Source organism: Grosmannia clavigera (genome assembly GCF_000143105.1).
Source record: "Grosmannia clavigera kw1407 unplaced genomic scaffold GCSC_113, whole genome shotgun sequence".
NCBI classification, from domain to species: Eukaryota; Fungi; Ascomycota; class Sordariomycetes; order Ophiostomatales; family Ophiostomataceae; genus Leptographium; species Leptographium clavigerum.
Genome location: NW_014040831.1, coordinates 863,886 through 876,956, shown reverse-complemented (window position 1 = coordinate 876,956; position 13,071 = coordinate 863,886). Strand labels below are relative to the sequence as shown.

The window sequence follows — 13,071 nt, the reverse complement described above, 5'->3', positions numbered from 1 at the left end:
GCCTTCGGCGTCTCAGACTGTCAGTTTGCCGTGGGGCTTGTTTCGATAGTAGAAATCACGCTCGATGGGGTAGCCATACCGACTCAGCTTTGCAGCTGGTGGGTCGACGAAGATATCAGCCTATTGACATTCCTGTCGAGATCACACCCAGTCGGCACATTTTGGAGTTTCTTTGCCCTTGTTTTACACCAATCTTGAAAGAATCGGTCTTCTTCGAGAGTTCGCTGTTGATATTCGAGGGTGAGCTGCATGTTACGGCGCCTTTACCCTTGGAGAATCACTTTCGGCAAGTAGGCAGTAAATGTACTGCCTTTCCATGCTGAACAAAATTAACGCATAAATACCGGTTCACGGCAACGGAACCAAATGGGGTCAACAGCATTATTCAGATACCTTATGTTTCCGGCGCTGTTTGAACATTGCTTCTTAATGATGTGGATTGGAACCATCGCTCTTCAGCCAAATGTGGCTTGGCCTGAGCGTTTTAAAATCCCAGGAAGATGACGAGGTAGACATTGCGTGCTACGTATATAGAGAGAATTTTTGTCGGACTCTCCTCGTGCCAGACGGTGTCAGCTGGTGTTTCGCTCCATTCCCCTGGCGGGTAGAACATGACTTGTGGATCAAGGGGTACATGTACGTCTACGGGAATCCTGGACAACCCTAGCATCAAATTGCGGGCAAGGAGATATAGATTGTGCTGTGCAACTCAAAAACTCTGGGTATGTTCCCAAGTGCCACATACTTACCTGAGTTAGCTGGAAATCGAGAAATAATAGATTGAAATATCACGAAGAAGAGGCTTGAAGGAGCAGTGGCTAGGTCTGCAATAAAAACAAGAATGTTACAGATACGGTCGTATTGCTTACACGTGAAGTCAGCAACACAAGCCTCTCGGCTATTTTTCAAGAAGCCCAAGTTTGAGACACCGTTGCACTTGCACCCTTTGCGCAATCGCAATTGCTCTTGACAAGTGTAGAGGTGAAGAAGGCAAAGCCATGACAGGTCCAAGGTGATCTCAGTTAGTTGTTAAGGCGACTGGCATATCGCCAAGAAGGGTGAAGGAGGGAATGTGCTGAGTATGAAACGAGAAACAGTCTTATGTCAGCCATTATCATTTGCTTTATCGAGGCATGGAGCAAATCCAAATATCTGCGGCCTCGTTTAGGCCGAAATTGGTTCAAATCCCACTTACACAATACAAGCAATAAAAACTGATGCAAGGCACTCTACAGACACTGTACAGTCACTCTACGAAGGCAAGAACAGATTGAAACTGTCTCAGACACAGCCAAATAGGCGTGGCTCTATTTGGCCGGCGCCAGTGCCAAAATACAGCCAAATTTCCGCTTACAGATACGAGCTTATGGCCTGCAATGTAACTTATCTTACTAGTGACAGCCCGTTGGAGGTTAGGGAAAATGGCGTCCTGTCGTCCCGCTAGCACTCGCCCGCGTTGGTGGGGCAGTTCAGGCACCTGTCATTTGTTCCGGTCTCGCGCCTTGGCGAAACTGGCGCTATTTATGTAGATCAAAGCAGCTGTTTTCGTATCTCTCGTATTTATTCAGCCTGCACTAAGGTGTCCTATACGAGGACGCGCTATCGCGGTGAAAAGTAAACAAAGCCTAAACCTTCCTCGCTCCCCAACGGGCTTTAATAATGCACCCCCTGCGCCGTCTCGACCCAGCTTGCTACACACCAGCATAACAAGTACCGGTCACTGCAATCATGACGTCTACACTCTCTTCTGCGGCTGCGGCCACGACGACGCCCTGCGCAGGTCTCTACACGTTGCCTACCTACAATGCCAACTGTGCTATGCCCTATGGCGGCAACCACACGGAAATCATGACCAAGTGCTGCAAGAATGCCGACGTCGTCAGCTACCACGACAGCTGTGGTCTCTACTGCCTCGCTGTAGACCAGACCATCCAGGACCTCTATCTCTGTCTCTACGCCAATGGCGCCAAGTACTCGGAAGTCTTCTGCAGCAATGACAACAACGCCACCGCTTCGGGAGACATTTCGTCTATTCCCACCGGCTATCAAGCTTCGGTCGTGGTTGGCACCCAAACCGACACCATCACCTCCCACACCGGCACAACCCATACTGGCACCACCGGCAAGACTACCACCAGCACCGCCACCTCTGACGCCACCAAGACTGCGAGCAGCAGCAGCGGCAGCAGCAGCAGCAAGAGTGCGGCCTCTGAGACGCGGCCACTGGCGATCGTGAACACGCTGGGCCTCGCCATTAGTGCCTTGCTCGTCTCGGCGGTTGCCTTTGGCGTGCAGCAGATTTGAGCAGATTTGAGCAGAGCTTGATGCAAGCCTGCCCTACTGGGTAAAAGGACATCTTTGCAAGCATATCTATTTTCAACAGTTACCGTATAATATACACCTTGTACTATCCTTTCCGGTCTTTCATATCGGATACCAAAGTTTAAAACGTTTAGAGAAAGGTACAAAAGCATGCTTGGGTCATGGCATCAACCCTTGCGTCGCAGCTCTATAGCCGGCGTCTGACATTTTGTAAACAACAGGTTACTCATTCTTCCTTTCATACCAGAGAAAGCGTATGACAAAGGCTGTGTACGATCGTAGTGATTGGAGGATCAAAAGTACAGCAAAGGGCGCCGGTTAAGTACTATCTCTAAAGGCTTTCTTCGGTATCTGTGGTCTCTGTTGTTTCCCAGTAGCGTCTCCAAATATCAGCGGCACTTGGCCATATTCGCGATAGCACTACATCTCTTGAACTGCCCTTTGATACTACCAGTTGTGGGTTGTCACCCATTGTATTGACATCGTAGACCATCATGTAGACCACATACTCCCCTTCGCCTCCATGGTTAGCCATATCCTCAGTCACTCGGTCAACTTCACGGAATCCCAGTCGCTTGTAGACACCGATACCGGCTTCGAAAGCAAGAATGAATATAGGAAGGCCCATAGCTTTAGCTTCCCGTATGCCGCTGGCGACCAACAAGGAAGCAATGCCCTTTCCCTGATTGTCTGGATGGACGGCTAGGTAATCAAGCACTGGAACAAGTCAGATGTAGGAACACAAACACAAACACAAACAGTAAAATTGAGAAAAACCCGAATCCTGTGACGCACTCAAATAAGGCTTCGTCGACATGATCCGGTTCTTCACAGCAATAGCTCTGTTGTCCATATGCTCAACCTCGGGCCGAAACTGCCACCAGGAGGATCCGGCCAGCTGCTCGAGATAGCGTTGCTCCTCTTCGCTGACTGTGGGCACTAAGGCTCCTGGCCACGTTGGCTCGTTGCCATTCTTCGCCTGCAGATGGCTGTTTGGAAGCACCCAGCGGGCGTATCCGACCAAGGCTCCGGTAGCCGGGTCAACAGCTTTCTGATGTCGGGTCGCCGCACGGTTCCTCAAGAGACTGTTGGACTGACGCTTAGCCATCTGGGCAATAAGAAAGTCTTGAGTAACGTGGCTGGGCCATATAACTCTCCAGATGCGGTCTTGCCAAAAAGCGGATATATTGTTGCGGGCCAAGTCCGCAGCATCGGCAACAGTAACACTTTGGAGTCCCCAGTCCCCCATCGTCTATCTTGTGGGCAATTTTAGGACGAGCAGTCGTTGCTTGTGGGCAATTCGACTTTATACATTGACATTACATCAATCCATTGATCGCATGCATTGTAAGGGCAACACTGAGGACACATATACTGAAATACATGTAAGATACGGCAAACTTTAAGCCGGTGGAACTAGCTCAAATAGGAATATGTCTAGAGCCTGCAGTAGAGTACTTCGTACTAACAGTGCACGGGCGTGGAAAGTATGTAGAAACAGCCAGTTTTTACCGATTGAAACGTGGCCATGCTGCATCATGACTCTTTAACAACCACTAGACTGACGTAAGGCTAAGCCAAAACATGCGCGTCTTACATCTACAGCGATCTTTCTTCGGTATCCCAGTTATCTGTATAGAGACACGTCCCCTTAGCCAGTAGTGTGGCGCATTTTATAAGAAAGTGGATACTGGGTTCTTGGTCTAGTGGTATGATTCTCGCTTAGGGTGCGAGAGGTCCCGAGTTCAATTCTCGGAGAACCCCTGTCTGTTCTTGATGCTTTTTTCACTTTTTTGGCTCTTACTCCGGAAGATGCCGTTGCAAAAAGTCGATCTGCCGCTTCACGTTGTTCTGGAACTTGTCGCCCACGTAGCCATCAAAGTGACCACCCGGAAAGAGGTGCAGCTCTTTGGGCTCGTGAGCTCGCGAGTAGGCCTCCAGTGCTAAATCCGTAGGGGCCACCACGTCGTTGTCAGCTACAAGCATAAGCAGCGGCGTCGGTGCAATGCGGCTGATATCCGCAGCGGGATTGTAGGCGCGCATGGCCTCGATGCTGCGCAGAGTCACCTCGTTCTGCCAGGATGAGTGTGTGCCCCAGCCGCTAAAATAGACATAGCTGTCAGGCGTTTGCAGGGCAGATGGCTTGAGCGGATCCTTGTCGACAACCGCAATTGTGGTGGGTGGCTTGCCGACAGCGCGACTGATGCGGTCTGCATCGTTATGTTAGATACAGCGGCATTGAGCCACTTCGAGAGAAGGCTCAATGCTCTCTCCACTTGTAAGCATACCGTCTGCAAAAGCGGCACTCATGCTCGCGGCAAAGTCTGACCGCACGAGACGGTAGTAGTTGGCCCAGCCATCGACGCAGGGAACCTGGCTCACAACAGCACGAACACGGCGGTCAATGGCACCGATGCGCAGAACATGACCACCGCTGTAGGAGCTGCCCCAGACGGCAATGCGGTCGGAATCAACATCGGCACGGCTCTGGGCATAGGTGATGGCGTCCTGCATGTCGGCAATCTGCTGATCAGGGAGGATCTCATGACGGGGCTGTCCAGCACCTGTGGCACTGGTTCCGAAGCCACGGTGGTCGTAGACAAGACAAGGCAATTCCAGGCTGCTCACAAAGCGGCTGGCAAAACCGTGCAGACCCATATCCTTGATCGCCGAGAAGCCGTGGGACAGGATGACACAGGACAGTGGCTGATCGACCACCACTGTCGTCGTAGCCGGCCGATAAAACCAGCCACTGAGGACAACGCCGTCCGTGGTAGTAAATGCGATATCGTTGCGCAACATGAGGATGAGTCTGAAGGACTATACTATGTGACAACAAGGAGGGGGGGTGAGGGCAGATGAGGAGGTGCTGGCGGGTCAATTATAACGTGCCGACCTGGCTCTATGGATCATCGAAGCCAGATAATGCAACCCCCGCATTGAAAGCAAGCTCTCAGGATCAGCCGTCGGCAAGACTCGGTTCCATGCGGGTCAGTCAGATAGTGGACAAGCCGAATTACCGGCTCTGAGTGAAAAGTCTAAGGTCTCCAATGGTAACATCTGAAGTTATCGTTGATTTTTCCAATCACAGCTATTCTATGAACGCGTAGCTTGTGGACTCATGACTGCTGCACTGCAACATGGGGGGTTTGAAGCGGCTCGGTCCAGGCAAACTACCATCAAGCAGATGTTGGGAAACCCACGCCAACCAGAAGGGCACGCTCCTCGATATTGTGGTGGGCATAGCTGAGAATGCCAATGGCACCCGGCTCCATCATCATTGTAAACTCGAAATCCATCGGATACTTGAGCCATCTCTTGACGAAAGCGCGAAGTATATGGCCATGGGCAACCTATTGGATTTTATCAGCAGGGCTTGTTGTCAGCGCGTGAAGGAGGCATACCACCATGACATCTGGGGCCGGCCCGCCATGAATGAAGGGCTTTTGGATCTCTGTGATCTGTTCGATAAGCCGGTCGAGCCTCTCTTTTACTTGATCAGGCTTCCTAGGCGGCTGTCAGCGTTGTGGTCGCCAATTTCCCATCGCCCTATCCGACTCACTCGCCGCCTTCACATCCCTCGATCCAGATATTCCATTTTCCCAGGCCCTGCTCCTTTCTTCGAACATTGACGTCGCCAGGTATCACCCCCTCATACGCCCCGTAATCCCACTCCGTGATGTCGTCGGTGATGGTAAGTCTGTTTTTGCTTTCCAAGTCATCTCTGCATTCTTGGCCGAGTAGCAACTCCAACGTATCGACCGCCCTCTTCCGAGGGCTGCAAAATACATGAGCGAGTTTGGCGGGGTCAATTAATTTTCCAGGCCCGACCAACATCGTACCTGTCCCGCGAGACTGCCTGATCCCATTCTCAGTAAGCGGGATCTCGGCATTTCCCGTGCACTGACCGGAAATGGTCCATTCGGTTTCGCCTAAAGACAAGTTGGCACAACACACGAAATGGGCGCTGGAAACTACATCATACCATGTCGGGCGATAAAGAGTCTCGGGGTGGTCGCATTCGCATCAGACATGATGCGTTTTGGCCACGAGTAAAATCGGCGTGTCTTGGCCAGAAATAGATATACAAGGTCTGTCAAAGCACTGAAGAAGTGTAGGATCGTACAAAAGAAGCGCGTATGAGATAAAGAACTTCGTTGGGTGTGCGTATGGGAACATAGAGACACACTCCACATACTGTATTTCGGCTCACCGCCCCCGGCAGAATACCGAAATGGTGCAATAGGCGCACCGCTTCCGCTCCTACTATGTAGAAGCATCACGACTATCACCAAATAGCCTTAATCAACGGATCCCTGCATAAGGCGTGTCTCTAGCACACACTGGAAAGCGCTGTTTTTATATTAGTATGAAACTCATCACTTGTACCTGTGCATTCCTCTTTATTTTGTTACTTTTTTCGGTTCTTACAGACGGTATGCGAGTATCATGGCGTTGTGGGACCACAGGAAAGGCAGGTGCCAAGGATGATAATGGTTACACAGAGGGAGGGGCATTAGGCCACCCCTCTCATCCCGCTCTCCTAGGATAAACTTTGAAAATTGCCTCCAAGTTTTCACCTTTCGTCTCCATCATCGTTTTACCCTATTCGTTTTGTTGAGTTACATTCAGTGACATTTGGCGTAGCACCCTGTGCTAAGCCCCCATCCACCATCTTGATTGTGTGGCTTACAGCTCACGGCTTGCGTTTCACGATACCATAGAATAAAACTACCATCAATCTTTTCAGGCTCACGGGATATCAAGGTCAGACTCTGAGACCCAACCCCTGCTTGCCAAATAATGTCCTATTGCTTCGAAGTTTCCTGTTGTCTTTCTCTCTATCCATGCATCTATGTATACTGACGAAAAGCACTAAACAGTAAGTTGCCGTCACATTCAAATTGCATCAGGACAGCGAAACCGAAACAATACGCACATCACCCGGCTATCAGGGAAAGACAGTTTCTTCCATCACTGTTTACATGGGCATATTACAGAAGTAGATGTCGTCGCACAGAAACCCGCGGCCGGGGAGTCGGCCCCAGGACTCCTCCGCTCAGCCCCACCGACCTCGCCGGCCCCTTAATCACCGGCCCTGGCTCTGACCCTGGCCCCCGCCTCCGTCCACTATCGGTCTTGGAGAGAAAGAGAAAGAGAGAGAGCGCGACCACCGTGAGTGAACAGTCCTATAAAGCGAAAACATTCTGTGATACTAATGTATATAGCCTATAGCTCATCTTGCTCGTAATGTACCTTGGAAACGTTGTAACTTGTTGTGGAATATCAACTTGATTCTAGAAAGAAAAGAGCCATGGTTGGGGTGAAGAATTCCCGCACCAAACTGATTTTCTTGTTGTGTAAGATACTAACAAAGCGATACAGCGCCTAGAGGAGAAATTGGCGGCCAGTACCCACCGCTCTATACTTGCAATACTGTTTTTATTCTAACCTAAAATACTTTTATAGACGCTGGAGACGACGCTCCGTGTAAGTCTCTGCATGCCTAAAATGGTAATGGTCGTTTCTTCAAATTAACCGCTCTTCATTCATATAGAATACCAGACGTCAACTAGCTGTATGTTTCCAAGGCCCTATAATGCAAAGATTCAACTAACCGCCCTTGTAGAATGAGTTGGCAGTTGCCAGTAAGCTACGGCCTTGCGAAAAAGTTGTGAAGTTCAAATCGAGCTTACGTATCGATAGCTATTAGAAACGGCAGAAAGAGACGCGGCTCGGAAAGCCAGAGAGGCTGCGGCCGAGGAAGATGGAGAAGGGTCGGAACAGTTCGTTGGCATCAAATTTGAGAAAGAAACCGCCGCGGGTACATATTTCAACTGTGTGGCCCTTGTTACTTAGACCAGAAGCACTTCTTGATACACAAAAACGATAAATGTTCCATTAAGCCATCATATCGTCGATAATAAGGGAAGAGCAGCAGCATAGTAGGAGGAGATACATGGCCGTGTTGGTCCCCATTAAAATCACCACTATAATAAGCTAGAGACGAGGGAGTAGACGAGGCCGGCGAGACCGAAGGCAGTCCAGCTAGCAACAAGGAAGTTATCAAACAAAGTGGTGGCATTGTTGGCAGCGGCAGTAGACGTGGATGCAGACGCGAAAGTTGAAACGCGGCTTATATAACGGAAGCTGTTAAAAGCAGCGCACAAGGAAGCCGCTCTGAACAAAAAGTACCACAATTAAATAGAAATTAAGAAGACTGCAATGTTTCTGAGATAAAAAGTATTGCGGTCTGATATTATTATTTGATATTCAACACCTATAGATGATTAACTGAAACCCAATAATACGCCAAGCTATTATAACCATATGTAAATGTCACTAGAGCAAATACTTGCATTCGGGTCGGCTGTTAGTAGAGTGACCGTAACGGCACCGGCTGCAGCCATTGCAATTGTATATGTTGTACTCCGTAGTAGAAAAAAAAATGGTGGGTCGCTGCAGCACGTTAGCATTGTCTTCCAATTAGAATTCGGGTATGCGCGTGGTCGGGAGAAGCTGTAAAGTCGTGTGGCGGCCGTGGTTTTTGCCTGAAACGCGCGCGCGCTTCGCTGTGGATGAATACCGTACTTACAGTGAAGCTGTTCGAGCAAAAGTTTGTTGTTTTATTCAGGATTCAGAAAATTATCACCACTTCCTTTGTTATTATGAATTCACTGTTGTTTACGGCTTCAGCCAATCAAAATGCCGCTTTCCGCTTAGATAATCGCCGGAAACGGCCCGTTTATTTGCTTTAAAAACTATTCCGATTTTTCTCAACGCTCGCGAATGCGAGCGGGCCCACTGCTTGTGTAAATGTCATCTCCCATTTAGGGTTTCTATCTTATGTTGGTCATAGATTATAACGGCACCAATGCTGTTAGCATTGCTTCTATCGCATACATAAGACTAAATCATAGAACATTGCCCTTATCACTCTATTACAGGTGGATTTCCCGTGCCACAGATAGTTCAGAAGCCCGGAGGCTACGATAGGTCGACATGAAATTTACCAGGATAAAAGAAGAAACACGAAGACAGGAACCCGTTTCTGAGAGTGATCTAACAAAAGCACCATCAGCACAGCACACCTGGAGCTCGGCCTAACGGACACGTAAACAAGTTAGCAACTCTCCCGCATATTAGTGGCCGCCGAGCCTACCCCACCATAGCTGAACTATAGAGGTATAATGAGGTAAGAAAATGGGATTGTTCCAGCATGACCACCTACTCTGTAAGGAACAAGCAAAGAGCGATTCTCGGGCGTAGGCAATAAGCTACCAATGTCATGACCGCTTTTATTTTCCGTGCTCTTCTTGCAGGATACGATCCGGCTTATCACATCGCTCGAATCCAGCTTATCCTCAAACATCAACGTCATCATCATGTCGGCAATCAAAGCCCCCCCTGATAATTGCGTCGATGAATCAGACAATAACCGCGCGAGAGGCATTGTGGACTGGTGAGCATAACTTCTCGACAAGGTGTGAGAAGGGGCAGCTTGATGCAGCTAACAATGGCCATTGCCAGCCCTCACGATGACAATGCGACAACCGCAGAACCACCCCAAGAGCAATCCGGCGACGAGCAAGGCCCGAACGAGCTGACAGAGTCATTTTCTGCAGCTGCAGTCAATACGATCAACGGCGCGCGTGCGAATCGCTCGTCCGTCGACTGGCCTGGCGAAGACCCGGAAAATGACTCGAATAAGGATCTAGTCGTGTGGCTTGAGACTTTCAATGAAAATAAATTCCAGGCGCTTCCAGAATCTGAGAATATTATCCCGTCCATATACACTGCCACGAGCAAGCCCACCACGTCCAACGGGGACGGCACCGCAAATAACACTTCACCAAGCGCCGATAGCGGTGATTCGGGCCAGGAAGCAGAGGACGAAAGCGGTGTCAAAAACGAGGCGGTAGACATTGCTTCCTCAAAGATTGGTACATGGACAGGCCCAACAACCCCGCCGCCAAACAGCATTGACGATGCCGACCTCGAGCAGGCTCGCAAGCCCGAAAACGAGTCAAGCACGGAAACTATTACGATCGCCAAGGAAGTATCTCCAGGCCATGACCTCCGTAGTTCGGCCCGCGATACTTCACCTCATGGTGCAGAGACCGGCCGTCCTTTTCCAGGGCAGTTTTTAGAGCCGCATCACGAGGATACTCAGAGTTCAATATCCAGGACGGGTATGTTTCCAGCGTGTCAGAGCTAGCACTGCAGCCAATACTAACACATCCGTGTCGTGCAGCTGATCTCGACCAAGAGGACCTGGCCACAGACAGCAACCGGGACAATGGGGGATCGCTCGCCAGTTCACCCCCCCAAACCGCGCCTAGTGTTAATAGTGACTTGTCATCCTCTAGCGCTGCTAGGTTTGTCAAGAACAGCGATAGAGGCTTTGTTTCCCTGGCCGAGAACATCAGAAGATCCGGTTTACTGATCTGGGCTCAAGCCTTGGCCTGCATTGTAATGATAGTTGCAATTGTAGCTCCTTCTCTCGTTATTACGGCTGCGATTACGGCTAATTCTGAGGTGGCTACGGCTGCGATTGCGGCTAACTCTAAGGTGGCTACGGTTGCGATCATGTACTGCAAGGATACCCTAGAAGCCATGATGGGATGCTGCTGTTCTAAGAAATCGGACTGTCCTGCCGCCGCCGCGCCGTGATGCCCGTGATGATTTTTTTGGTTGGCGAATATATGGTCCTTTTCATTTTCGCCCTCTCTGAAGGCCTCTTTTTTCTGTCACAGCTTAAATTCATGTTTAGAATAAATGTGTTTCTAGTACGGAGTACGTATGCTATTCTATCACGGAGAGCCATTGGTTAAACTCCGTTAAGGGCTGTTACTTCGGTACTGATCGAGTTTCCAGCCCTATTCGCAATATTGCGAGACACCAAGCAACTACAAAAATAGATTACGCTTTGGGATATCCTGAAAAGAAAATAAGTCGGAAGAAAGAGGAGACTCAGTTAAGACAACCAAAAACAAAACCATCAAGCCATCATGTCGTCGAGAATAAGAAAGATGCAGGGCCGTGTCAGTCCCTATGGCAATGCCCGCTATAAGAAGCCGGCGACGAGGGAGTGGACGAGGCTGGCGAGACCGACTGCGGTCCAGCTAGCGACAAGAACGACAGCAGACGAGGCGGCGGCATTGTTGGCAGCGGCAGTGGACTTGGAAGCGGACGCAGTGCTGGACGAAGCAGGAACAGCAGCCCCGCCGGCGAGCACGCGGGTGCCGCTGGGGTACTCGATGTTGTAGACGGGGGTGGCGTCGCTGAGGGTTGCAGCGGCACCGAGAGCGTGGTGGCAGGTAGCCTGGTTCTGGCTGGGCCAGTCGTCGAGCGAGCAGGGTTCGTCGTAGCCGTAGAGGCAGAGAGGGTCGGCGATGTTAAAGAGAGCGTAGTGCTGGGCGACCCAGCTGTCGTTGCCGGCGGCCTGTTGTTCGAGGCAGCTGTTGAGGTAGTTCATGCTGTTGGAGGCGCTGAGCGGCAGGGCAGTCTTGCCGTCGGCCTTGGCATGCAGCAGGTCGGCGCAGTTGGCCATGTCGACGGTCTCGGTCGTCATCGCGGTGGCGCCGCCGGCGATGGGGTCCTCGGTGGCCGACTTGCCGGTCAGGAGGTAGTTCCAGGCGTCGTAGCTGACGTCGTGGGCACCGCCCGAGTGGTCGATGCGCAGCAGATAGAGCGAACGGCCGCCGTAGCTCAGCGAGACGCAGAGGTTGTTGCAGTCCACCTCGGCCGGCCAGTAGGCCACGCGGTCGGTGTTGATCTTGCAGCCCAGCACGCCGACCGAGGACGAGTAGCTGGCGTGCGGTGTCACGTAGACCGTCTCTGCGTCTGCAGTTACAGGACGCACAAGCAGCCCCAGAAGTGCCGTGGCAGAGCCGGCAATCGTGACGGATGATCGCATTGTCGCGAAAAGAGGGGCAGGACGAGAGACGAAATAGGCAGATGTGCAAGGAGTCGAAAACGAGTGGCAGACGATATTCGCAATACGGAAACAGAATGGGTGTTGTCTTGAAAGCAAAGCAATCTGCCTCTCAAGGTTAATTGATCCGAGCAGGCCGATGCCCTGGAAGTCTGGTCGTTCAGAAAGGTCGTTAAAAGAGTGTGGAGTATCCGAGATATCTGTCGCTAATACAGACAGGTGAAATTCGGTGAAGCAGCCATGAGAAAGGCAGAGGCAGGGAACGCAATGTTCAAGAGAGAGATATGACCGCCGTATGGATAGAAAAGAATGAATGAATTCGACGCCATTCGACAGAAAGTGCGGCGCTTGGGCATTGTTAAAGAACGGCACAGAGAGATAGGAAATGAGTTATGTCGCGCGATAATTAAGCTCTTCTGCGCCTAATCCAAGACCAGATTAGCGCTCGCGTTATTTCTGCTCAGGCCTTATTGCCTGATACAAGCGGGGCCGCACGTGCCTGTCAGAAAGGCTAAAATGGGGGAAAGGGGGAGTGAAAACAGCGGAGACAAAAAAGAGTACGGAAAATCGAAAGGAAAAAAACGTACAGCAGCGGGTATTCGCTGGTCGTCACCGACCCAACTACTAATCCGCCGATTACTGGTTTAACTAGGGGAGAGCGGACGCGATCCCGTGCTTTCCAGTATCTATGGCCGTACGTGGTGGAAGGTGGTGAAGGAGACAGTTATATGCCCGGTGAGTGCACAGCACAAAAGTACCTTCTGTAGACGGTAGCCGCCTCGAATCAAACGGGGAGAATCGAACGGAGACGC

General features: G+C 50.7%; 5 protein-coding genes across 5 annotated transcripts; 2 read left to right on the top strand and 3 right to left on the bottom strand.

The window, feature by feature from the left end:
• Nucleotides 1-1,728: 1,728 nt before the first annotated feature.
• On the top strand, nucleotides 1,729-2,304 carry CMQ_3487 (uncharacterized protein; the record flags this gene model as incomplete). The annotated part of the gene is made up of 1 exon (XM_014319425.1): nucleotides 1,729-2,304. One exon carries the CDS (start codon nucleotides 1,729-1,731, stop codon nucleotides 2,302-2,304), a length of 576 nt encoding a protein of 191 aa, XP_014174900.1.
• Nucleotides 2,305-2,653: 349 nt separating this feature from the next.
• On the bottom strand, nucleotides 2,654-3,571 carry CMQ_4055 (gcn5-related n-acetyltransferase; the record flags this gene model as incomplete). The annotated part of the gene is made up of 2 exons (XM_014319993.1): nucleotides 2,654-3,039; nucleotides 3,118-3,571. The coding sequence occupies 2 exons, from the start codon at nucleotides 3,569-3,571 to the stop codon at nucleotides 2,654-2,656; spliced, it is 840 nt and encodes a 279-aa protein (XP_014175468.1).
• A 551-nt stretch (nucleotides 3,572-4,122) lies between these two features.
• CMQ_3474 (peptidase s15) lies at nucleotides 4,123-6,244 on the bottom strand (the record flags this gene model as incomplete). The annotated part of the gene is made up of 6 exons (XM_014319412.1): nucleotides 4,123-4,532; nucleotides 4,611-5,142; nucleotides 5,526-5,675; nucleotides 5,727-5,829; nucleotides 5,885-6,022; nucleotides 6,231-6,244. 6 exons carry the CDS (start codon nucleotides 6,242-6,244, stop codon nucleotides 4,123-4,125), a joined length of 1,347 nt encoding a protein of 448 aa, XP_014174887.1.
• Nucleotides 6,245-9,707: 3,463 nt separating this feature from the next.
• CMQ_4108 (uncharacterized protein) lies at nucleotides 9,708-10,995 on the top strand (the record flags this gene model as incomplete). Its single annotated transcript, XM_014320046.1, has 3 exons — nucleotides 9,708-9,784; nucleotides 9,853-10,514; nucleotides 10,577-10,995. The coding sequence occupies 3 exons, from the start codon at nucleotides 9,708-9,710 to the stop codon at nucleotides 10,993-10,995; spliced, it is 1,158 nt and encodes a 385-aa protein (XP_014175521.1).
• A 394-nt stretch (nucleotides 10,996-11,389) lies between these two features.
• CMQ_3276 (uncharacterized protein) lies at nucleotides 11,390-12,241 on the bottom strand (the record flags this gene model as incomplete). Its single annotated transcript, XM_014319214.1, has 1 exon — nucleotides 11,390-12,241. The coding sequence occupies one exon, from the start codon at nucleotides 12,239-12,241 to the stop codon at nucleotides 11,390-11,392; it is 852 nt and encodes a 283-aa protein (XP_014174689.1).
• Nucleotides 12,242-13,071: the final 830 nt, after the last annotated feature.